This window comes from Papio anubis, chromosome 7, assembly GCF_008728515.1.
Source record: "Papio anubis isolate 15944 chromosome 7, Panubis1.0, whole genome shotgun sequence".
NCBI classification, from domain to species: domain Eukaryota; kingdom Metazoa; phylum Chordata; class Mammalia; order Primates; family Cercopithecidae; genus Papio; species Papio anubis.
Window position 1 is genome coordinate 130,037,806 of NC_044982.1, and position 19,697 is coordinate 130,057,502.

A 19,697-nucleotide genomic window follows, 5' to 3' on the forward strand; every position below is an offset into this window, starting at 1 on the left:
TACTCTATGTATCTAACACTTCATTTAAAATGTGTATCAAAAACCAAAACACCACTTATGCATTTATATGTTACATATATATACAGAACTCTGTTTCCTGTTTATTCGGCAAAGCACTATTTTGGTTTTATCTCTAGGCTTTTACCATTTTTCATTTAAAAATATGTCATTGTGTTTCTGTTCCTAGTCAGCATTTTTACTTATCTTTCTTATGTACTGGCTATTAAGTTAGCTGTCTTAGATTCCTGTTCTGTGTATATTTAGCCCCATGCCAGTCTCTTGATTCTTTTGTCTTTCCCCACCTCTATCTTCTCTGAACTAGTCATAACATGTAATTTAACATATATGTTAGAGACTATTTAGTAGTTTTAAAGTAGTTTATTTTACTATTACTGGTTTTAAGAGTAAGTGAGCTTATTTTTAATAGACTTTTATGACTGTCTGTCCTCAATTCTAGTCACTGCTTACAAAGTTATAAATTGTTGTGGCTAGACCTCCACTGATTTTCCTTCTTTTCTAAGACAGTGACCCCTAAAAGAGCAAATTCTTTTCCTACTCAAGGTGTAAAACAATGGTAAGATTCTTTTTAAAGGAGAAGAAGCTTCCATTGTTTTCCTGATGAGAACATTACATTTAATCAGTTGACCTGAAAACCTTATTTTACTTCCTGTTTATGTAACTTTATATTCTTTTTGACAGCATGATTCTGGAACAGAGTGCACACCAGGAGAATCTAAGAATTTGGGGCAAAAAGAAAATGGCAATTACATCATGTATGCAAGAGCAACATCTGGGGACAAACTTAACAACAATAAATTCTCACTCTGTAGTATTAGAAATATAAGCCAGGTTCTTGAGAAGAAGAGAAACAACTGTTTTGTTGGTATGTATATTTTCCTAACATTTTGTTATGAACATTTTCAAACATTCAGACAACTTGAAATAATTCTACAGTGATTACTGACATACCCACCGCCTGCATTTTACTATTGCTAACACTTTGCTGTATTTCCTTTATCTCATTATTTCTTAATCTTGCCATGTCTCAATTCATGATTTATTGCAATTTAAAGTAAGTTGCAGCCATCAGTATGCTTCACACTTAAAAACATTTTAGTCTACAAATCATTAACTAGAGTTCAATAGTGTTTATGGTTCTTTTTCTGTTTTCTACGTAAGTGAAATGCACAAATTTTAAGTTCATCATTTGATGAATTTTGACAGAGGCATTTACCTGTGTAAACTACCTATCAAGATACAGGACGTTTCTGTCACCCCAGAACTTTCTTTTATCACCCTTCCCAATCAAGCTCTGTCCCAACACACCCTCAGAGGCAACCGCTATCTGATTTATTTCACTATACATTGGCTTTGTCTTCATATAAGTGGAATTACACAGTTTGTACCCTTTTGTGGAAGGCTGTTTAACTCAGCATACAGCTCTGAGATTCGTCATTAGTATTTTACTCCTTTTTATTGCTGAGTAGTATTACATTGTATGAGTACGTCCTAGTTTGTACATTTACTCTCCTATAATGAATACCTTGGATTTAGGATAATGTGAATAAAGTTACTACGAGAGTATTTCTTATTTTAGCAAAATATATATAACATAAAATTTGCCATTTTAAACTGATTTTAAATGTAAAGTACTGTGACATTAATTATATGTACAGTGTTGAATGTGAATGTAATCAATTACATTCACTATTCATTTGCAAACTTTTTCATCATCCCAAACAGAAATTCTATAACCATTAAGCAGTAATGCTCTCTCTTCCCCTCAGCCCCTGGTAATCTCTAATCCACTTTCTGTCTTTATGAATTAGCCTATTTTGGGTATGTAAGTGAGGACATACAATATTTGTTCTTTTGTGCCTGTCTTATTTCACTTAACATAATATTTTCAAGGTTTATCTGTGTTGTAGCATGTATCAGAGTTCCGTTCCTTTTTATGGCTGAATAATATTCCATTGTATGTATAGACCAGATTTTGTTCTTCCAATAATCTGTTATGTCTTTCTTGTGGCATTGAACATACTCTAAATATTTACTTTGTATTAGGGGTTTTTTTGTATGTGTCCTTGTCCTATTTCACGTAGGTTTCTTTAGGGGAAACACTGAGGCCTATTCATCTTTGTACATTAAGAGCACTTAAAGAGGGGTTAAACATGTGACAGCAAAGGAGAAAGAATTAAGGAAGATTTCCAGATAAACATGGGATTTTGTTTTTAATTGCAATTTTATTGAGACGATTATAGATTCACATACAGTTCATAAGAAGTAATATATTCTCTGTACCCTTCACTCAGTCACTCAGTTCCCTCCAATGGTAATGCCTTGCAAGACTGTAGTACAATATCATGACCAGGATGTTGATATTCAGAAAATCCATAGATCTTATTCCAATTTCCCTAGTTATTTTGTTCTCATTTCTCTTCGTGTATATTTAGTTCTATACAATTTTATTACATGTATAGATTTATGTATCCACCGTCCCAGTCAAGAGTCAGAACAGTTCTGTCATTATAAGGATCCCTCATTGTTTTATAACCATGCTTACCTCCCTTCTGTTGTTCCTTCCTCCGCCTGCTATCCTGTTCTCCATATGTAAAATTGTGTCACTTCAAAAAAAAGTTATATAAATAAAATCAGATAGTATACAACCTTTTGGAATTGCCTTTTTTCACTCAGCATAATTCCCTGGGGATTCATCTAAATTGTTGCTTTATCAATAGTTCGTTCTGTTTTATTTCAGAGTAGTATTCCATGGTATGTATGTACTGTAGTTTGTTTAACCATCCATTTGAAAGACATCTGGGCTGCTTCCAGTGTTTGGCTATTATGAATAAAGCAGCTGTAAACATTCATGTGTAGGTTTTTTGTATAAATATAAGTTTTTACTTTGAGATAAATGCTCCCAAATACAGTTATTGGACCATATAGCAATTGCTTGTTTTGCTTTGTACAAAACTGCCAAACTCTTTTCCGGGGTGGCCATACTATTTTATGTTCTCACCAGCACTGCACAGATGTTCCAGTTTCTCTGCATCTTCGCAACCATTTGATGTTTTCACAGTTTTTTATTTTAGCTGTTCTGATGGGCGTGTTGTGTTATCTCATGGTTTTAATTTGCATTTCTCTGGTGGCTAATGATGCTGAACATCTTTTCATGTGCTTATTGGCCATTTATAAATCATCTTTGATGAAATGTCTGTCCACGTTTTTTGGTCATTTCTACTGGGACTTTTTTCTTGGGAGTATTGAGAGTTCTTGATACAGTCTAGATACTAGTCCTCTGTCAGATACTGGTTTCCAAATATTTTCTCCCTGTCTGTAGCTTGTCTTTTCACCCTTTTCACAGTTCTTTCTTGAGCAAAAGTTTAAAATTTTGATAAGGTCCCAGTAATCAGTTTTTTATTGTATTGATTGGCCTTATCTTTTAAAGCCTTCTTTTTCTAAGGGCAGATTGAAATTCCATTGATGTTATAATTTGTTACTGTTATTATCAGTGGTTGTTTTTCTAATGCTTCTTAATGTACAGGTACATTAAGATTCTTCATTTGTACACTGGATTTTCACAGTAAACCTTCTGATATAAGTTGACTTTTAAAAATGTACATATTGCTTTGTAGGTATTAACAGGAAAGAAAATTTTTTCTTAAATTATAACAAAATGTGTTCCTATTATAATTTTTGCATTTAAACAGTATTTTTAGGCCAGGCAGGGTGGCTCATGCCTGTAATCGCAGCACTTTGGGAGGCCAAGACAGGCAGATTGCTTGAGGCCAGGAGTTTGAAACCAGCCTGGCCAACATAGCGAAACCCTGTCTCTACAAAAAATAAAAAGATAAGCGAGGTGTGGTGGTGTGTGCCTGTAGTCCCAGCTGCTCGGGAGGCTGAGGCACAAGAATTGCTTGAACCCAGGAGTTGGAGGTTGCAGTGAGCTAAGATTGTGCCACTGCACTTTAGCCTGGGCAACAGTGCGAGACTCTATCTCAAACAAACAAATAGTACCTTCACTGTTGTTTAAACTGTTAGCAAATAACTAACTTGAAGTAGTAATTTTATATGAAATAAAAATTAATGTGTAGTAAATAATGTGTCTAACAGTTTCTGACTTCATTATTTTTCTTCTAAATTATGTGTCATGTGAATTATAAAATTATTACTAGACTTATAAAAATCATTATTTACCTAGTATATGTGTGCAGATGCATGCTTCTAGTTTTTTTTGTTTTTGTTTTGCTTTTTTTTTGAGACAGAGTCTCACCCTGTCACCAGGCTGGAGTGCAGTGGCACGATCTCGGCTCACTGCAACCTCCACCTCCCAGATTCAAGCAATTCTCCTGCCTCAGCCTCCCGAGTAGCTGGAACTACAGGCGCGCACCACCACGCCCAGCTGATTTTTTTGTATTTTTAATAGAGGCAGGATTTCACCATGTTGGCCAGGATGGTCTCGATCTCTTGACCTTGTGATCCGCCTGCCTCGGCCTCCCAAAGTGCTGCCATTACAGATGTGAGCCACCTCACCTGGCCTCTTTTTTTTTTTTTTATTTCACTTTAAGTTCCAGGATACAAGTGCAGAATATGTAGGTTTGTTACATGGGTATATGTGTGCCATAGTGGTTTACTGCACCTATCAACCTGTCGTCTAGGTTTTAAGCCCTACATGCATTAGCTGTTTGTCCTAATGCGCTCCCTCCCCTTACCCCCTACCCCTGGACTGGCCTTGGTATGTGGTGTTTCCCTCCCTGTGTCCATATGTTCTCATTGTTCAACTCCCACTTATGAGTGAGAACATGTTGTGTTTGGTTTTCTGTTCCTGTGTTAGTTTGCTGAGGATAATGGCTTCCAGCTTCATCCATGTCACTGCAAAGGACATGATCTCATTCCTTTTTATGGCTGTGTAGTATTCCATGGTGTATATGTATCACATTTTCTTTATCCAGTGTATCATTGATGGGCATTTGGGTTGGTTCCATGTGTTTGCTATTATAAATAGTGCATGCTTCTAGTTTTTGAGAACAAAAGAGATGGCTTAAAGTGAAACAGAGGTGAAGCTTCAATAACCTCCAAGATTTTTAAAAATAGTCGATGTGGTTAAGAATGAACTTTCTGCTTTCACCTAGGCCAGTTTGGCTCTGGAGAGCAGGGGCTTCCACAGCAACATCCCTGGGGGCCCTGAAATCGAGGTTCAGCTCCTCTGTGCCCTTAGGGTCTGGGTTCTTAGCCCTGTTGCCAAGTGGCTTTGTCCCAGCTCCTTTCTTCTGGGCCGGTGTGAGGGCTTATGTTCATGCCAAGCTTCTGTTTTATATTGCAGATATAAATAAAGGAAGATAATTTACCATAAAGAAATAATTCTCTGAATATAAAGCCAGTCTTTCTAGAACATTTTTGATTTAGATGGGCCTCATGTGGGGTTGTATGGGTTCCTGTGTTGAGATGTATGTGTTCCCTTCTACTTATTCAATTCTCAACTTAAAGCCTGTACAATGACTGTTTTCCACGTCGATTTGGTGTAGTAGAAAGAAAAGAGCACCAGATTGTAGACCTAGAAAACCCTAGGTTTTTGCCTGTACTGGGGTATATGGTCTCTAGCAGGTTACATACTCCTTGGAAGTTAGTTTTATTTCCTAGAATATTTAAGGCATTTGATTTTTATCATTCTTTGCAGTTGCCAAAGCTCTTTGATTTTATGATCTTACAAAGAGGAGCATTTCTATTCCAATTTTAAATTCCATTGACAAAAATCAAAGAACTTTAGAAGACTGCTGAAGAAATTTTCTAAAATTATTCACTATGCTTAGATGAGACTGTCTAATCTTAATCAACCAAGATCTGGCTCAATACCATTAAGGTCTGTGAGAATACAGAAGATATAAATAATACATGTTTTTTCCCTTAAGGAGCTTGGTTTAGTTCAGCAGCAAAACTAATGTACATTTTTAAAAAAAAAAAAAAAAAAAAAAAACCTACTGATTGTATTACAATCAGCTAAATAGAATGTGGAACATTTCATAGACAAAATCACCCAACTTCTTTAACAGATCAGTGGTGTAAAAATAAACAAAAATGGGGAAATCTATTTATACATTAAAAGAACATAAGAGACCTCTCAGAAAGCAACCATGAGGGGAGGAGATGGGGTTAGGGGAAGCTTGTTTGAAACTTGATTCACAGCAACAAATTGTAAAGAGACAGTTGAGGAAAACTACACATGACTTGGCTGTTAGATGTTATTAAGCATGTTATTAATTTTGTTTAGATATGATCATGATTATTATGGTTAGGTTTAAATAAGAAAAAAAACTTAATGTCTTAGTGATACATCCTGAAGTATTTACAGGGACAATAATATGTTAGGTGGGGTTGTTTTAAAATACTGCAGAAAAAAATTATGGTAGTAAATGAGATAAGAAGAGCATATTGTTGCTAATTGTTAAAGATGAGTGACTGGTACATGGGAGTTCATTGTACATATTCTTTTAGTACTTTTAGGTATGTTTGAAATTTTCTGTTGCAAAAACAGGCTTAATTTTTTTTTTCCTGGTTAGTGAAGCCCTAACTTGATTTGTATTTGCGTGATATAAATAGTACAGTCAATAAAGCTCAGTGTAGCATGGCCTAAGTTGCAAGTTACACTTCTAGAAGGGACCCTCTGTCAAATCCCCTCACTGTACAGATTAAGAAACTGAAGGCCCCAAAAGGCAAGTGACTTGCCCAAGATCACATTGCTAGTTAGTAGCAGACCCCCTGTTAGAATTAGGTCTCGTGATTTCCGGATTTCCTAGTTTGTTCTACTTACTCATCAAAGTTTTCCTTTATCCCTTTGTTATGATTATCTAAAGAATTTGTGAATTTTAAATAAAATTAATGTGTGCATGCAATTGTTTACCTTGTCTTGTTTATTTTCCTCAGAATCTGGGCAACCTATTTGTGGAAATGGAATGGTAGAACAAGGTGAAGAATGTGATTGTGGCTATAGTGACCAGTGTAAAGATGAATGCTGCTTCGATGCAAATCAACCAGAGGGAAGAAAATGCAAACTGAAACCTGGGAAACAGTGCAGGTACTTTGCTAATTTCAGTGATGTTAACATTCTTGTACAGTTACCTGAATGCAGTTGCGACAGATTTAAAATTGAGATGCATATGGTTTTGAAACTTTGCTTTTATTTGTTTTCTTTTTCTGAAATAGTATTGGTTAGTGCTCTGTTATTGGCAGATTGAACTACTTTTCTTTTTCTTTTTCTTTTATTTGAGATAGGGTCTCACTCTGTTGCCAGGCTGGAGTGCAGTGGCGTGATGTCGGCTCACTGCAGCTTCCACCTCCCGGGCTCAATTGATCCTCCCACCTCAGCCCCCTGAGTAGCTGAGGCTATAGGCATGTGCTGCCACACCCAGCTAATTTTTGTATTTTTTTGTAGACAGAGTTACGCCATTTGCCCAGGCTTGTTTGGACTACTTTTAATAGTAATTTGTGTAGTGAGTATTAACAAAAGGATATACTAAAAGGACATACTAAAAAGAATCCTAAAAAATACATATTCTTTAGTTACTTATTGTGAAAATGTAACTATCTTCCATATTTTTAAAATCTTTAAATATTTGGTTAATGTGGAATCCATTTACTTTTCTAACTTGGTGAAATATAACTATTTCACTTGTCAAATTTACTTTGGTAGCAGTGTAAGCAATTGTTTGTACAAGACTTTTTTTTTTTTGAGATAGAGTCTCAAAAAAGCCTGTCGCCCAGGCTGGAGTGCAGTGGCATGATTTCAGCTCACTGCAAGCTCTGCCTCCCAGGTTCAAGCATTTCTCCTGCCTCAGCCTCCTGAGTAGCTGGGACTACAGGTGTGTGCCACCATGCCTGGCTAATTTTTTGTATTTTTAGTAGAGCTGGGGTTTCACTATGTTGGCCAAGTTGGTCTCGGACTCCTGACCTTCAAGTGATCTGCCCGCCCTCGCCTCCCAAAGTGCTGGGATTAAAGGTGTGAGCCACTTCACCTGGCCACTTCAGTATGTTTTAAACGGCTGGTCTGTATATCCTAGTTTGATTTTAGCATGAAAATGTGAGAGAAAAAATTAACTAATGTGTGATGTAACTGAAAAAATACTGATAAATTGCCTAATATTAAATCCATTTTCCATTGTAGCCTTTTACTAAAGGTAAATAGGGCAAGAATGTGGAATGTAGTACGCTTTGACTATTAAAAAAAAAAAAAGACACTTAAACACTTTTCTTGACTGTTTGGTTCAGTAACTTCCTATTCCTTTTTTTTTTTTTTTTGAGACAGAGTCTCACTCTGTCGCCCAGGCTGGAGTGCAGTGGTGCGATCTCTGCTTACTGCAAGCTCCGCCTCCCGGGTTCACGCCATTCTCCTGCCTCAGCCTCCCGAGTAGCTGGGACTACAGGCGCCCTCCACCACGCCCAGCTAATTTTTTGTGTTTTTTAGTAGAGATGGGGTTTCACTGTGTTAACCAGGATGGTCTTGATCTCCTGACCTTGTGATCCGCCTGCCTCAGCCTCCCAAAGTGCTGGGATTACAGGCGTGAGTCACTGTGCCCAGCCCCTATTCCATTTTTAATTGATAAATAATAATTGTACATATTTACGAGGTACATGTGATATTTTGATACATGCGATATTTTGATACATGCATACAATATGTAATGATCAAATCAAGGTAATTAGGATATTTATCTCAGATATTTATCATTTCTTTGTCTTGGAAACATTTCAAATCTTCTACTTTAAAATTTACAATTAGTTATTGTTAATTGTAGTAACTTTACTGTGCGATCAAACACTAGAGCTCATTCCTTCTGTGTGTTTGTGACCATTAACCAAGCTCTCTTTATCCACCTCCCCACTACCCTTCTCATCCTGTTGTAACCACTGTTCAACTCTCTACCTCTATGAGATCAGCTTACTTTGCTCTCACATATGAGTAACAACATGTGCTATTTGTCTTTCTAGGTCTGGCTTATTTTATTTAACATGATGACTTCTATTTCCGTTCATGTTACTGCACATGACAGTATTTTGCTCTTTTTTGTGATCAAGTATATACCACCTTTTCTTTATCCATGTGTTTCTTGGTGGACACTTAGACTCATTCTGTATCTTGGCTATTATGCATAGTGATACAAGGGGCTGTTGGTATCCCTTTTGTATACTGACTTCCTTTTCTTTGGATGTATACCCAGCCGGATCATATAGTAGATCTATTTTTAGTTTTTAGAGGAACTTCTATACCAGTTTACACAGTGGCTATACTAATTTATATTCCCACTGGCAGTAAACTAATGGTTCCTGATCTCCACATCCTTATCAGCATCTTTGTTTGTTTATTTTTGATCATTTTGATAATGGTCATTTTAACTGAGTGTATCTCACCATGGCTTTGATTTGTGTTTCCCTGATGGTTAGTGATATTGAACATTTTTTCGTGTATTTGTTAGTAATTTATATGCCTTCTTTTGAGAAATGTTTATTTAGATCATTTGTCTACTTTTTAATGAGATTGTTTATTTTTTTGCTGTTGAGTTGTTTGAGTTCCTTGTACATTCTATCAGTCCCTAGTCAGATGAATAATTTGAAAATGTTTTCTCCCATTCAGCAGATTGTCTCTTCACTCTGTTGATTGTTTCCTTTTCTGTACAGAAGCTTTTTAGTGTGTGTAACCCTATTTGCCTGTTTTTGCTTTTGTTGTCTGTGCTATTGAGGTCTTACTCAAAAATCTTGGCTCAGATCAATGTCCTTATGTGCTTCCCCAGTGTTTTCTTTTAGTAGTTTCATAGTTTCGGGCCTTAAATTTACATCACATTTTGATTTGGTTTTGGTATGTGGTGAGACATAGGAGTCTAATATCATTTTTCTGCATATATATATATACAGTTTTCCCATCACCACTTACTGAAGAGACTGTCCTTTCCCCACTGAATGTTCAAAAATCACCTTTGTCAAAAATCAATTGACTGTAAATATATAGATTTTTTTCTGAGTTCTCTGTTCTGTTTCATTGGTTGATGTGTCTGTTTTTATGTCAGTATCATGCTGTTTTAGTTGCTATAGCCTTGTAGTATATTTTGAAATTAGGTGGTGTGATGCCTCCAGCTTCGTTCTTTTGGCTATTGGAGTCTTCTGTGGTTTCATATGACTTTTAGGATTGTTTTCTCTTTATCTGTGAAGAATGTCATTGGTATTTGGATAGGGGTTACATTGAATCTGTAGATTGCTTTTGGTAGTATGGCCATTTTCACAGTATTAATTCTTCCAGTCCATGAACATGAAATGTGGTTTTTTTTTTTTTTTCACTTGTTCAATTTCTTTCATTAGTGTTTTATAGTTTTCCTTGTAGAAATTTAATAAACTCACCTCCTTCTGTTTATTAAACTCACTCTTTTTTTGCAGCTATTATAAATGAGATTGATTTCTTTTTCTGCTATTTTCTTGTATATAGAAACACAACTGATTTTTTAATGTTAATTTTGTATCCTGCAACTGTTCTGAATTCATTTATCAATTCTAAGAGTTTTCAGTGGAGCTTTAAGGGTTGCCTATATATGTAAGATTATGCTGTCTACAAACAGGAACAGTTTGGCTTCCTTCTTTCCAATTTGGATATCCTTTATTTTTTTCTCTTGCCTAATTGCTCTGGCTCAGAACTTCCATTACTATATTGATAAGAGTGGCAAGAGTGAACATTCTTTTCTTGTTCTAGTTCTTTTTTTTTCTTTTTTCTTTTACCTGGTGATCAGGAAGTATTGTTGGGAGACTTTTTTTTTTTTTACTGATTCAATCTTGTTACTTGTGATTGGTCTGTCCAGGTTTTCTATTCTTATTTCAATCTTGGTAGGTTGTATGTGTCCAGGAATTTATTAATTTTCATTCGGTTTTCCCATTTATTGGCATATAGTTTATTGTAATGGTCTCTAATGATTCTTTGTATTCACGTGGTATCAGTTATAATGTCTCCTTTTTTGTTTCTGATTTTATTTGGATTTTTTTTCCTTGTCTGGTTAATGGATTGTTGATTTTATCTTTCTAAGAAACCAACTGTTCGTTTTGTTGATTTTTTTTTTTTTTTTTGAGACGGAGTCTCGCTTTGTTCCACAGACTGGAGTGCAGTGGCGCAATATTGGCCCACTGCAAGCTCTGCCTCCCAGATTCACGCCATTCTCCTGCCTCAGCCTCCTGAGTAGCTGGGACTCCAGGTGCCCACCACCACTCCTGGCTAATTTTTTTTGTATTTTTTAGTAGAGACAGGGTTTCACCGTGTTACCCAGGATGGTCTCGATCTCCTGACTTTGTGATCCATCCACCTCGGCCTCCCAAAGTGCTGGGATTATAGGCATGAGCCACCGCGCCCAGCCTGATTCTTTGGATTTTTTTTAGTCTCAATTTTGTTTATTTCTGCTCTGATCTTTATTATATCTTTTCTTCTAATTTGTGGTTTGGTTTGTTCTTGCTTTACTGATTCCTTGAGGTGCATTATTAGGTTGTTTATCTTTCTACTTTTTCTATGTAGACATTTATTGCTATAAACTTCCCTCTTAATATTGCTTTAGCTGTATCCCATAGTATTTGGTATGTTGTGTTTCTCTATTTTTAGTTGTTTCAGAGAGCTTTTAAACTTCATTTTTAATTTCTTCAGCGACTCATTGGTTGTTCAGAAGCAAGTTGTTTAATTATGTGTTTGTACAGTTTCTAAAGTTCCCCTTGTGATTGATTTCTAGTTTTATTCCGTTGTGTTCAGAAAAGATACTTGATATGATTTCTGTTTTTAAACATCTGTTGATAATGGTTTTATAGCCTAATAGGTGGTCTGTCCTGGAGAATGTTTCATGTGCTAATGAAAAGAATGTATATTCTGCCATAGCTGTTGGATGAGTGTTCTATAAATGTCTGTTAGATCTATTTGGTCTAAAGTGTAGTTCCAATCCAGTGTTTGTTTCTTGATTTTCAGTCTAGATCATCTGTCCAGTGCTGAGAATGGACTCTTGAAGTCTCCAATCATTGCTTTATTGGAGTTGATCTCTCTCTTTAGATCTAATGGTATTTGCTTTATGTATCTGGGTGCTTTGGTGTTAGGTGCATATAGATTTAGAATTGTTATGTCCCCTTGTTGAATGGAACATTTTATCACTATATAATGACCTTTTTTGTCTCTTTTCACAGTTTTTTTTGGAGACAGGGTCTTGCTCTGTCACCCAGGCTTGAGTGCAGTGGCATGATCTCAGCTCACTGCAACCTACACCTCCCGGGTTCAAGTGATTCTCCTGCCTCAGCCTCCCAAGTAGCTGGGACTACAGGCATGCATCACCATGCCCAACTAATTTTTATATTTTTAATATAGATGGGGTCTCGCCATGTTGGCCAGGCTGGTCTTGAACTCCTGACCTCAGGTGATCTGCCCGCCTCAGCCTCCCAAAGTGCTGGGATTACAGGCATGAGCCACCGCACCTGGCCCTCTTTTCACAGTTTTTGACTTAAAATCTGATTTATCTGATACAGGTATAGCTACTCTTGCTTACTTTATTTCTGTTTGAGTGAAATATCTTTTTCCATTCCTTTACTTTTAGTCTATATTATGTCTTTACAAGTAAAATGATTTTCTTGTTAGCAACCTATAGTTGGGTGTGTCATGTGTTTGGGAGGCCGAGCTGGGAGTTTTGCTTGAGCAGGAGTAGGCAACATAGTGAGAACCCATTTCTACAAATGAATACATAAATCATTTAAAAGCTACAGAGGGGGAAGAGATTACAGTAGACCCATTCAGCCAGGTTGTGTCTTTTAAGTAGGGGGATTTAATTGGTGTATATTCATGATTGATATCAATAGGTGAGGACTTCCTCTTGTCATTTTGATAATTTTTTTTTTTTTTTTGAGATGGAGTCTTGCTTTGTAGCCCAGGCTCGAGTGCAGTGGCACAATCTCGGCTCACTGCAAGCTCCGCCTCCCAGGTTCTCCTGCCTCAGCCTCCCAAGTAGCTGGGACTACAAGTGCCCGCCACCATGCCCAGCTAATGTTTTTTATTTTTAGTAGAGATGGAGTTTCACCATGTTAGCCAGGATGGTCTCGATCTCCTGACCTCATGATCTGCCTGCCTCAGCCTCCCAAAGTGCTGGGATTATAGGCATGAGCCACTGCGCAAGGCCTTTCTTTTTTTTTTTTTTTTTTTTTTTTCATATTCATTCTTCCTTTTTTTCTCTCATTCAGCATTGTGGTTTGGTAGTTTTCTGTAGTAGTAACATTTGACTCTTCTTTTTCTCGTTCGTGTATCACAGTGGCCTGCGCTGTACAGCTTTGTAGTTATGGCGGCAGTGGTGGTGTAGGTTGTTAACATTATAATTCTGTGTGTTTTCATAATGGTGATTATTGGTTTCTTTTGCTTCCAGGTGCAGGACTCCCTTGAGTATTTCTTGTAGGGTCAGTCTAGTGGTGATTAATTTCCTATTTTTGCTTGTGTGGGAAAGACTTTATTTGTCCCTCATTTCTGAAGGATAGTTTTGCTGGGTATAGACTCTTGGCTGCTAATTTGTAAACTATCCTTCAGAAACGAGGGACAAATAAAGTCTTATAGATTCTTGGCTGCCAAATTTTTTTTTCTTTCAGTGCTTTGAACATATCCCATTCTCTCCATGCTGGTGAAATTTCTGCTGAGAAATCTGCTGCTAGTCTAATAGATACTCCCTTATATGTGACTTGATACTTTCCTCTTGCTGTTTTTTTAGAATTCTCGGCAGACCTACGTTTTCAGCTATTATTTTAATAAATAGGTTTTCTTTTTTTCTTTCTTTTTTTTGAGACAGTCTCACTTCATTACCCAGGCTGGAGTGCAGTGGTACAGTTTCAGCTCACTGCAACCTCTGCCTTCCAAGTGCAAGCGATTCTTGTGCCTCAACCTCCTGAGTAGCTGGAATTGCAGGTGCGCGCCACCCTACCCAGCTAGTTTTTCTCATATTTTTAGTAGAGACGGGGTTTCAAGCTCCTGACCTCAAGCGATCCACCCGTTTTGGCCTCCCAAAGTCTTGGGATTACAGGCATGAGCCAGCACACCCAGCCAAAACATAGGTTTTCTGTGCCTATTTTAATCTCTTCTCCTTCTGTAGCTTTTAAATGATTGATTGATTGATTGCAGAGATGGGATCTCACTACATTGCCTAGGTTGGTCTTTAACTCCTGGGGTAAAGTGATCCTGCCACCTCAGCCTCCCAAAGTTCTGGCATTACAGGCATGAGTTACTGCACCCAACCTTCTGCAGCTCTTATAATATGAAAATTTATTCACTTTGTGGTGTCCCATAAGTCTTACAGGCTTTCTTCCTTTTTTTTTCCTTCCCCTAAATGAGTAATTTCAAATATTCTATCTTGAAGTTCAGAGATTTTCTTTTGCTTGATCAAGTCTGCTGTTGAAGCTCTCTATTATGTATTTTTATTTTATTCATTGAATTCTTAAGCTGCAGAAGTTTTGTTTCTACTTAATAATATCTATTACTTTTTTGAATTTCTTATTCATATTGTTTTCCTAATTTCGTTGAATTTTTTATCTATATTTTCTTGTGTCTTTTCCCTCAAATCATCATTTTGAATTCCTTTTTAGGCAATTTATTGATTTCCTTTTCATTCGGACCTGTTGCTAGAGAGTTAATTATGTTCCTTTGGTGGTGTCATATATATTTGTTTTTTCATGTTTCTCGAATCCCTGTGTTGATGTCTGTGTACCTGTCTGGTGGAACAGTCATCTCATGTAAATTGTCTATAGTGGCTTTTGTGGAGATACACTCTCACCTGTAGCTGGATCTTAGTGTACTGGTAGGGAAGGGTGTGATGATTCTGTTTCCAGGTAGGTGCAATGGTATAGTCTCCATGAAGCTTCTTCAGCTGTATTCAACATCATCAATAACTGTAGGCACCTCAGTGACTTGTGCTGTAGAAGTTTGTGGTAATGGATGCTGGTGGTGTAGGTTGTTAATGTCCTCAGTGGCAACGACTTTTGGGGCCCTCCTATTCTCATTTTTCCCATAATGGTGAGACTTAGCCAAGGGGATCCCTCTTGATGTCAGGTCTGACATGGCCTACAAGCACCTGCTGCGGTGCAGGCTTCCAGTTGCAGATGCGCATAGTAACTATGGGGCTGGAGTTCTAGGCTCAGGATCTCACAAACCTATTATGGTACTTGTGTCTTGCAGTGTGTGTTTACTGTCTGTGGCAAGATTGAATGTAGGTTGCCTATAGCACCAGGATCTATGACTCTGGTTGCTCCCTAGCAGCTTGTACCTAGCAGGCCAGTCTGTAGCTGTGATTATACACTTTGTGGGCAGGGCATAGCCCTGGTTTGAGTCCAGGAAAGAAGAGATGTTCTGGAGATTTGAGCCCAGAGCCCAGTGCATGGCAGTAATTTCGGAGCCTGAGCGAATAGGACTCAGTGGCGAGTTGGGTCACTGGGGATGGAGGTGTTGGTGAGTCTAGACCCTGCGATGGTGGGGCTTGGTGGTATCCCAGAGTCTGTGAGACCAGGTGCAGCAACAGCAAGTACCTCAGAATGTTCAATCAAGCACAGCTGTCATTTGGGCCCTAGGAGGCAGGGAGCAGCACAGTGATGACTGCTCTGGGGAGAAGGGTGTCTCAGCAGCTCAGACTCTAGGGGGCTAGTCTAGCTCCAGGGAAGCAGGGTGCTAGAGTTGTTCGGCCTGTAGGCATAGTATCCCAGTTCAGCCATTGATATTTCCCTGGGTTGTGAGTTACTGTGTTGGCTTAGCCCTGGAATGCACAGCTCCTCAACTTGGCCAAGGCATTGTTACCTGAAGGAGCAATGTGCTGCTTTATCTCATGCCCTGCAGGGTGTGACTTTTCCGGTAGGCCCAGGCACTGTTTCTCTGGGACACACGGCTGTACCAGTGCACTGTTTACTCAGGAGGCAGTGTGCAGTTTCAGGTTTTTGAAGTTGTATACCAGTAACATACTTATCATTTAAATGATGAGACTTATGATTTAAAAATTGGTACTGTGTCTGATAATGTGGATCTAATCTAATATCTGATAGTATATAGGTAATAACTAGTGATTTACTTTGTTTAATCACTTAATGTTTCTTCTAGTCCAAGTCAAGGTCCTTGTTGTACAGCACAGTGTGCATTCAAGTCAAAATCTGAGAAGTGTCGGGATGATTCAGACTGTGCAAGGGAAGGAATATGTAATGGCTTCACAGCTCTCTGCCCAGCATCTGACCCTAAACCAAACTTCACAGACTGTAATAGGCATACACAAGTGTGCATTAATGGGGTAAGCATTTAACTATATGTTTTTAAATTTAATTTTAGAAAACTTGTTTTTCAGAAGAATTATTGATGCTTAAAGCTACATAGTTAAAGTAATTAATCTTGGTCTCTGTTTAAGTAATATCCCTATCTATTCCCTCACAAAACTATGAGTATATTATGTAGCATTCAATTAACTACTAATTTGTTTTTCATCTTCCCATGTACATGTGGTTGATATTCTCTAGAGAAACATAGTTGTACAACTCGGCATGTGACTTGTCTATAATATTTAAGTTTTATAAAACAATATTTCAGTAGCCTAAATAAAAGAACTCCTTGGTCATCTTCTCTGAATTTGAAACCTTTAAAGCTTTTGTGGCTGAATATCACTTTGCTCTACATGAAGAAAATTTAATTTTTCTTGCTTTATAGAAGAGCCATAATAACCAACATAAAATCGATTCTCATCTAATCTATTTCTCTGCTTTTATTTCATTTTTTAAAGTTGCCATTCCTTTAAAAGATTTACTGTCTTACTTGGATTTACTGTTTTTCAATTTTTTTCAAATGTATTTAGGTAATTCAGTTTTGATACTCAACTCTGTTCGTTTTTCACTTTTATATCCATTTAAATATTTTGACATTGGAAGCTTATACTTGGCTGTCTGTTACTATAAACAATAGGTTTGACTGTATAGGGATTAAATAATTTGTCTTTTATTTTTCTTCTAGCAATGTGCAGGTTCTATCTGTGAGAAATATGGCTTAGAGGAGTGTACGTGTGCCAGTTCTGATGGCAAAGATGATAAAGAATTATGCCATGTATGCTGTATGAAGAAAAGTAAGGCTTTTAAAAGTACAAGAGTATAAAATTTGCCTCAAACTATTATTTTCTCCTAAATTTTAAGTGTTAAACTTTGACCTGTAGTTTGGCCAGATAGTTTCCAGCTCAATCTGTCCTCTTGAGGAGATTATAAATGTAGCATAGCATTATGTCTCTATCATTATGGTCTCTACGATGTTCTAAAAATCATAAACTAGACAAAACATTGCCAGCTTTACAGTAATAAATTACATAAACACTGTTAGACTTTAAGTCATTGTGGACACTAAATCAAGACTTTGCTGGTTGCTTGTTGACATTGTAACATTTAATGTGAATTACTAATGGCATTACCCAGCCTAACTAGAGAAGGTCTATATAACATGTTATGGTAATGATTTCAGACATTTTTTTTTCCCTCTTTATATTTCCCCAACTGGAAATCTGATCTTCAACTTATATTTGAATCTGATCTTCAGCTTATATTTGGCATTTCTTTTCCAGTGGACCCATCAACTTGTGCCAGTACAGGGTCTGTGCAGTGGAGTAGGCACTTCAGTGGTCGAACCATCACCCTGCAGCCTGGATCCCCTTGCAACGATTTTAGAGGTTACTGTGATGTTTTCATGCGCTGCAGATTAGTAGATGCTGATGGTCCTCTAGCTAGGCTTAAAAAAGCCATTTTTAGTCCAGAGCTCTATGAAAACATTGCTGAATGGATCGTGGTAAGTATAGTTTTTATTTACAAAGAAAACTTAAAGTGGTTTCATCTTAATTTTACTTGGCCAGAAGTCATCAAAGTTATGAGAAAACAACTTAACTATTTATATTAGAATGACTTTATATGAATATTTCTGGTTATTATTTCCTTCTGAAGTGATCAGAATAATGTGTATCATTCATAGATTGCTCGGTAGGTGATGGGAGTCATTCTGTTTTACTGCGCTCCTTAGTTCATCTCCTGGATGGGTTACTTCTTTTGGTGCATATAGGGCATTTTCATGGGACTTTAAAAAGGTTTTTGGTGTTGTTTTTCAAGACAACTTATTTGCCCAAATCATGGACTAATTGGTGATTTTTCCTGATCTTTCAGTATAATCTCTGGGTCTTCATCTTGTTTGTAATAGGAAATGTTGAACAGAGTAAGATCAGATACACAGCCTTTTGTAGATCTACTAATGATTATGGACGTTCATTCAGTAGTAATCCGCTGAATGCTTATTTTTAAGCCCACTTATCTCCAAGTTGTACAAACATGGAATTACCTGATGTTTTCTTAAAAGATTGTCAAGAATGACTGTCTCAGCTTACTTAACTGTTCATGCTTTAAAAGTGATTACATTAAAATATCTATAGGAAGCCTGCAGATGATATATTTGAGAATGTGCTATAATTGAACTGAAAGTAGTTTGCTTTGGTAATTGACTTATAACTCAGATTCCCCTTTCTCAGATTATTTGTGTGTGTGTGTGTGTGTGTGTGTGTGTGTGTGTGTGTGTGTGTGTGTGTGTGTTCAGGACTATGGATGCCTTAAAGCACAAAAGATGTATAGTTATCTCCAGCATTTAAAATGATGTTTACCATTCCTAGGACACTGTAGGATATGTGGTTTTTAGATATGTAATAATCATGGAGTAGAAGGATTGTTGAAATTGGAATTTAGGAGATCTACGTAGGTTTCAAACCAAATACTTGAGCAGTTGACTTAACTTAGGTTTCCTTAAAACATGTTACTCTTTTTTTTTTTTTTTTTTTTTTTAATTCCTGTGCTTATTGCATAGTAAGTTCTAGTAAATACCTGTCAAACTGAACTTCTCTTCTGGTACAGTGGTATAGTGGAAAGAGCACAGGTTTGAGAATCACATAAGGATTCAAATAATCTTTCTGGCATTTATCAATTCTATGACTTCAAGCAACTTACCTTTCTTGGCCCTTCTTTATTTTCAACTCAGCTTTTTTTTTTTTTTCCCCTGATTATATCTAATAAGAAAAGGTGAAATTTGGTATACTTGTCTACTATAGAGGACAGTGTATGCAGAAAAGGAAAGGGGATCTCAGAATTACGTTCTACTGAGTATATATTGTGCTAGATACTTTGGATTTTGGGGGTACTAAATCATATCTAAACATAGTATTTTTTCACTTTTCTCTGTTAGCTCTCATTTTGACTCTTTACATTATTTAGAATTTCAAGTGCTCATTTATTTTCACTTTAAAAATATCTAATAGACGTGATCTTCTAAGGATTTTTAAGACCTTTTCTCCTCATATTTTAGATGTGAGGATTAATGAAATGTTTCACAATGAATTGGCAACATGAAGTCTTTTCTTGTGCTCTAGAACTAATTAATCAGACACTTTCACGTTTATAGACATTGACTTTAAGTGTGTGTAGGGTAGAACATACCTTTATTTTATATCATCGTTGACAGTCATATGCCAGTCTTTCGAATAGCATGCTCATAATGTGTGAAGAATACCGCGAGGCTGTTGGTGCATTTGTGGGCATTAACCACATCAAGCAGTAAGATAATAAACATCCACTTCTTTGCAAGTTACTTGTCTCATTTGCTTATGTGCATAGTTTACTTGCATACCAGGGTT

General features: G+C 37.0%; 1 protein-coding gene across 2 annotated transcripts in view; it reads left to right on the top strand.

Moving 5' to 3' along the window:
- Positions 1–19,697, top strand: part of ADAM10 (ADAM metallopeptidase domain 10) — an 86,382-nt gene that overhangs the window by 53,498 nt on the left and 13,187 nt on the right. For both annotated transcript variants that reach the window (XM_031668616.1, XM_031668617.1), the window contains exons 8-12: positions 700–883; positions 6,922–7,072; positions 16,109–16,292; positions 17,003–17,111; positions 17,598–17,818. In XM_031668616.1, coding sequence (XP_031524476.1) covers positions 700–883; positions 6,922–7,072; positions 16,109–16,292; positions 17,003–17,111; positions 17,598–17,818 — 849 coding nt within the window. The remainder of the gene's footprint in view (positions 1–699; positions 884–6,921; positions 7,073–16,108; positions 16,293–17,002; positions 17,112–17,597; positions 17,819–19,697) is intronic.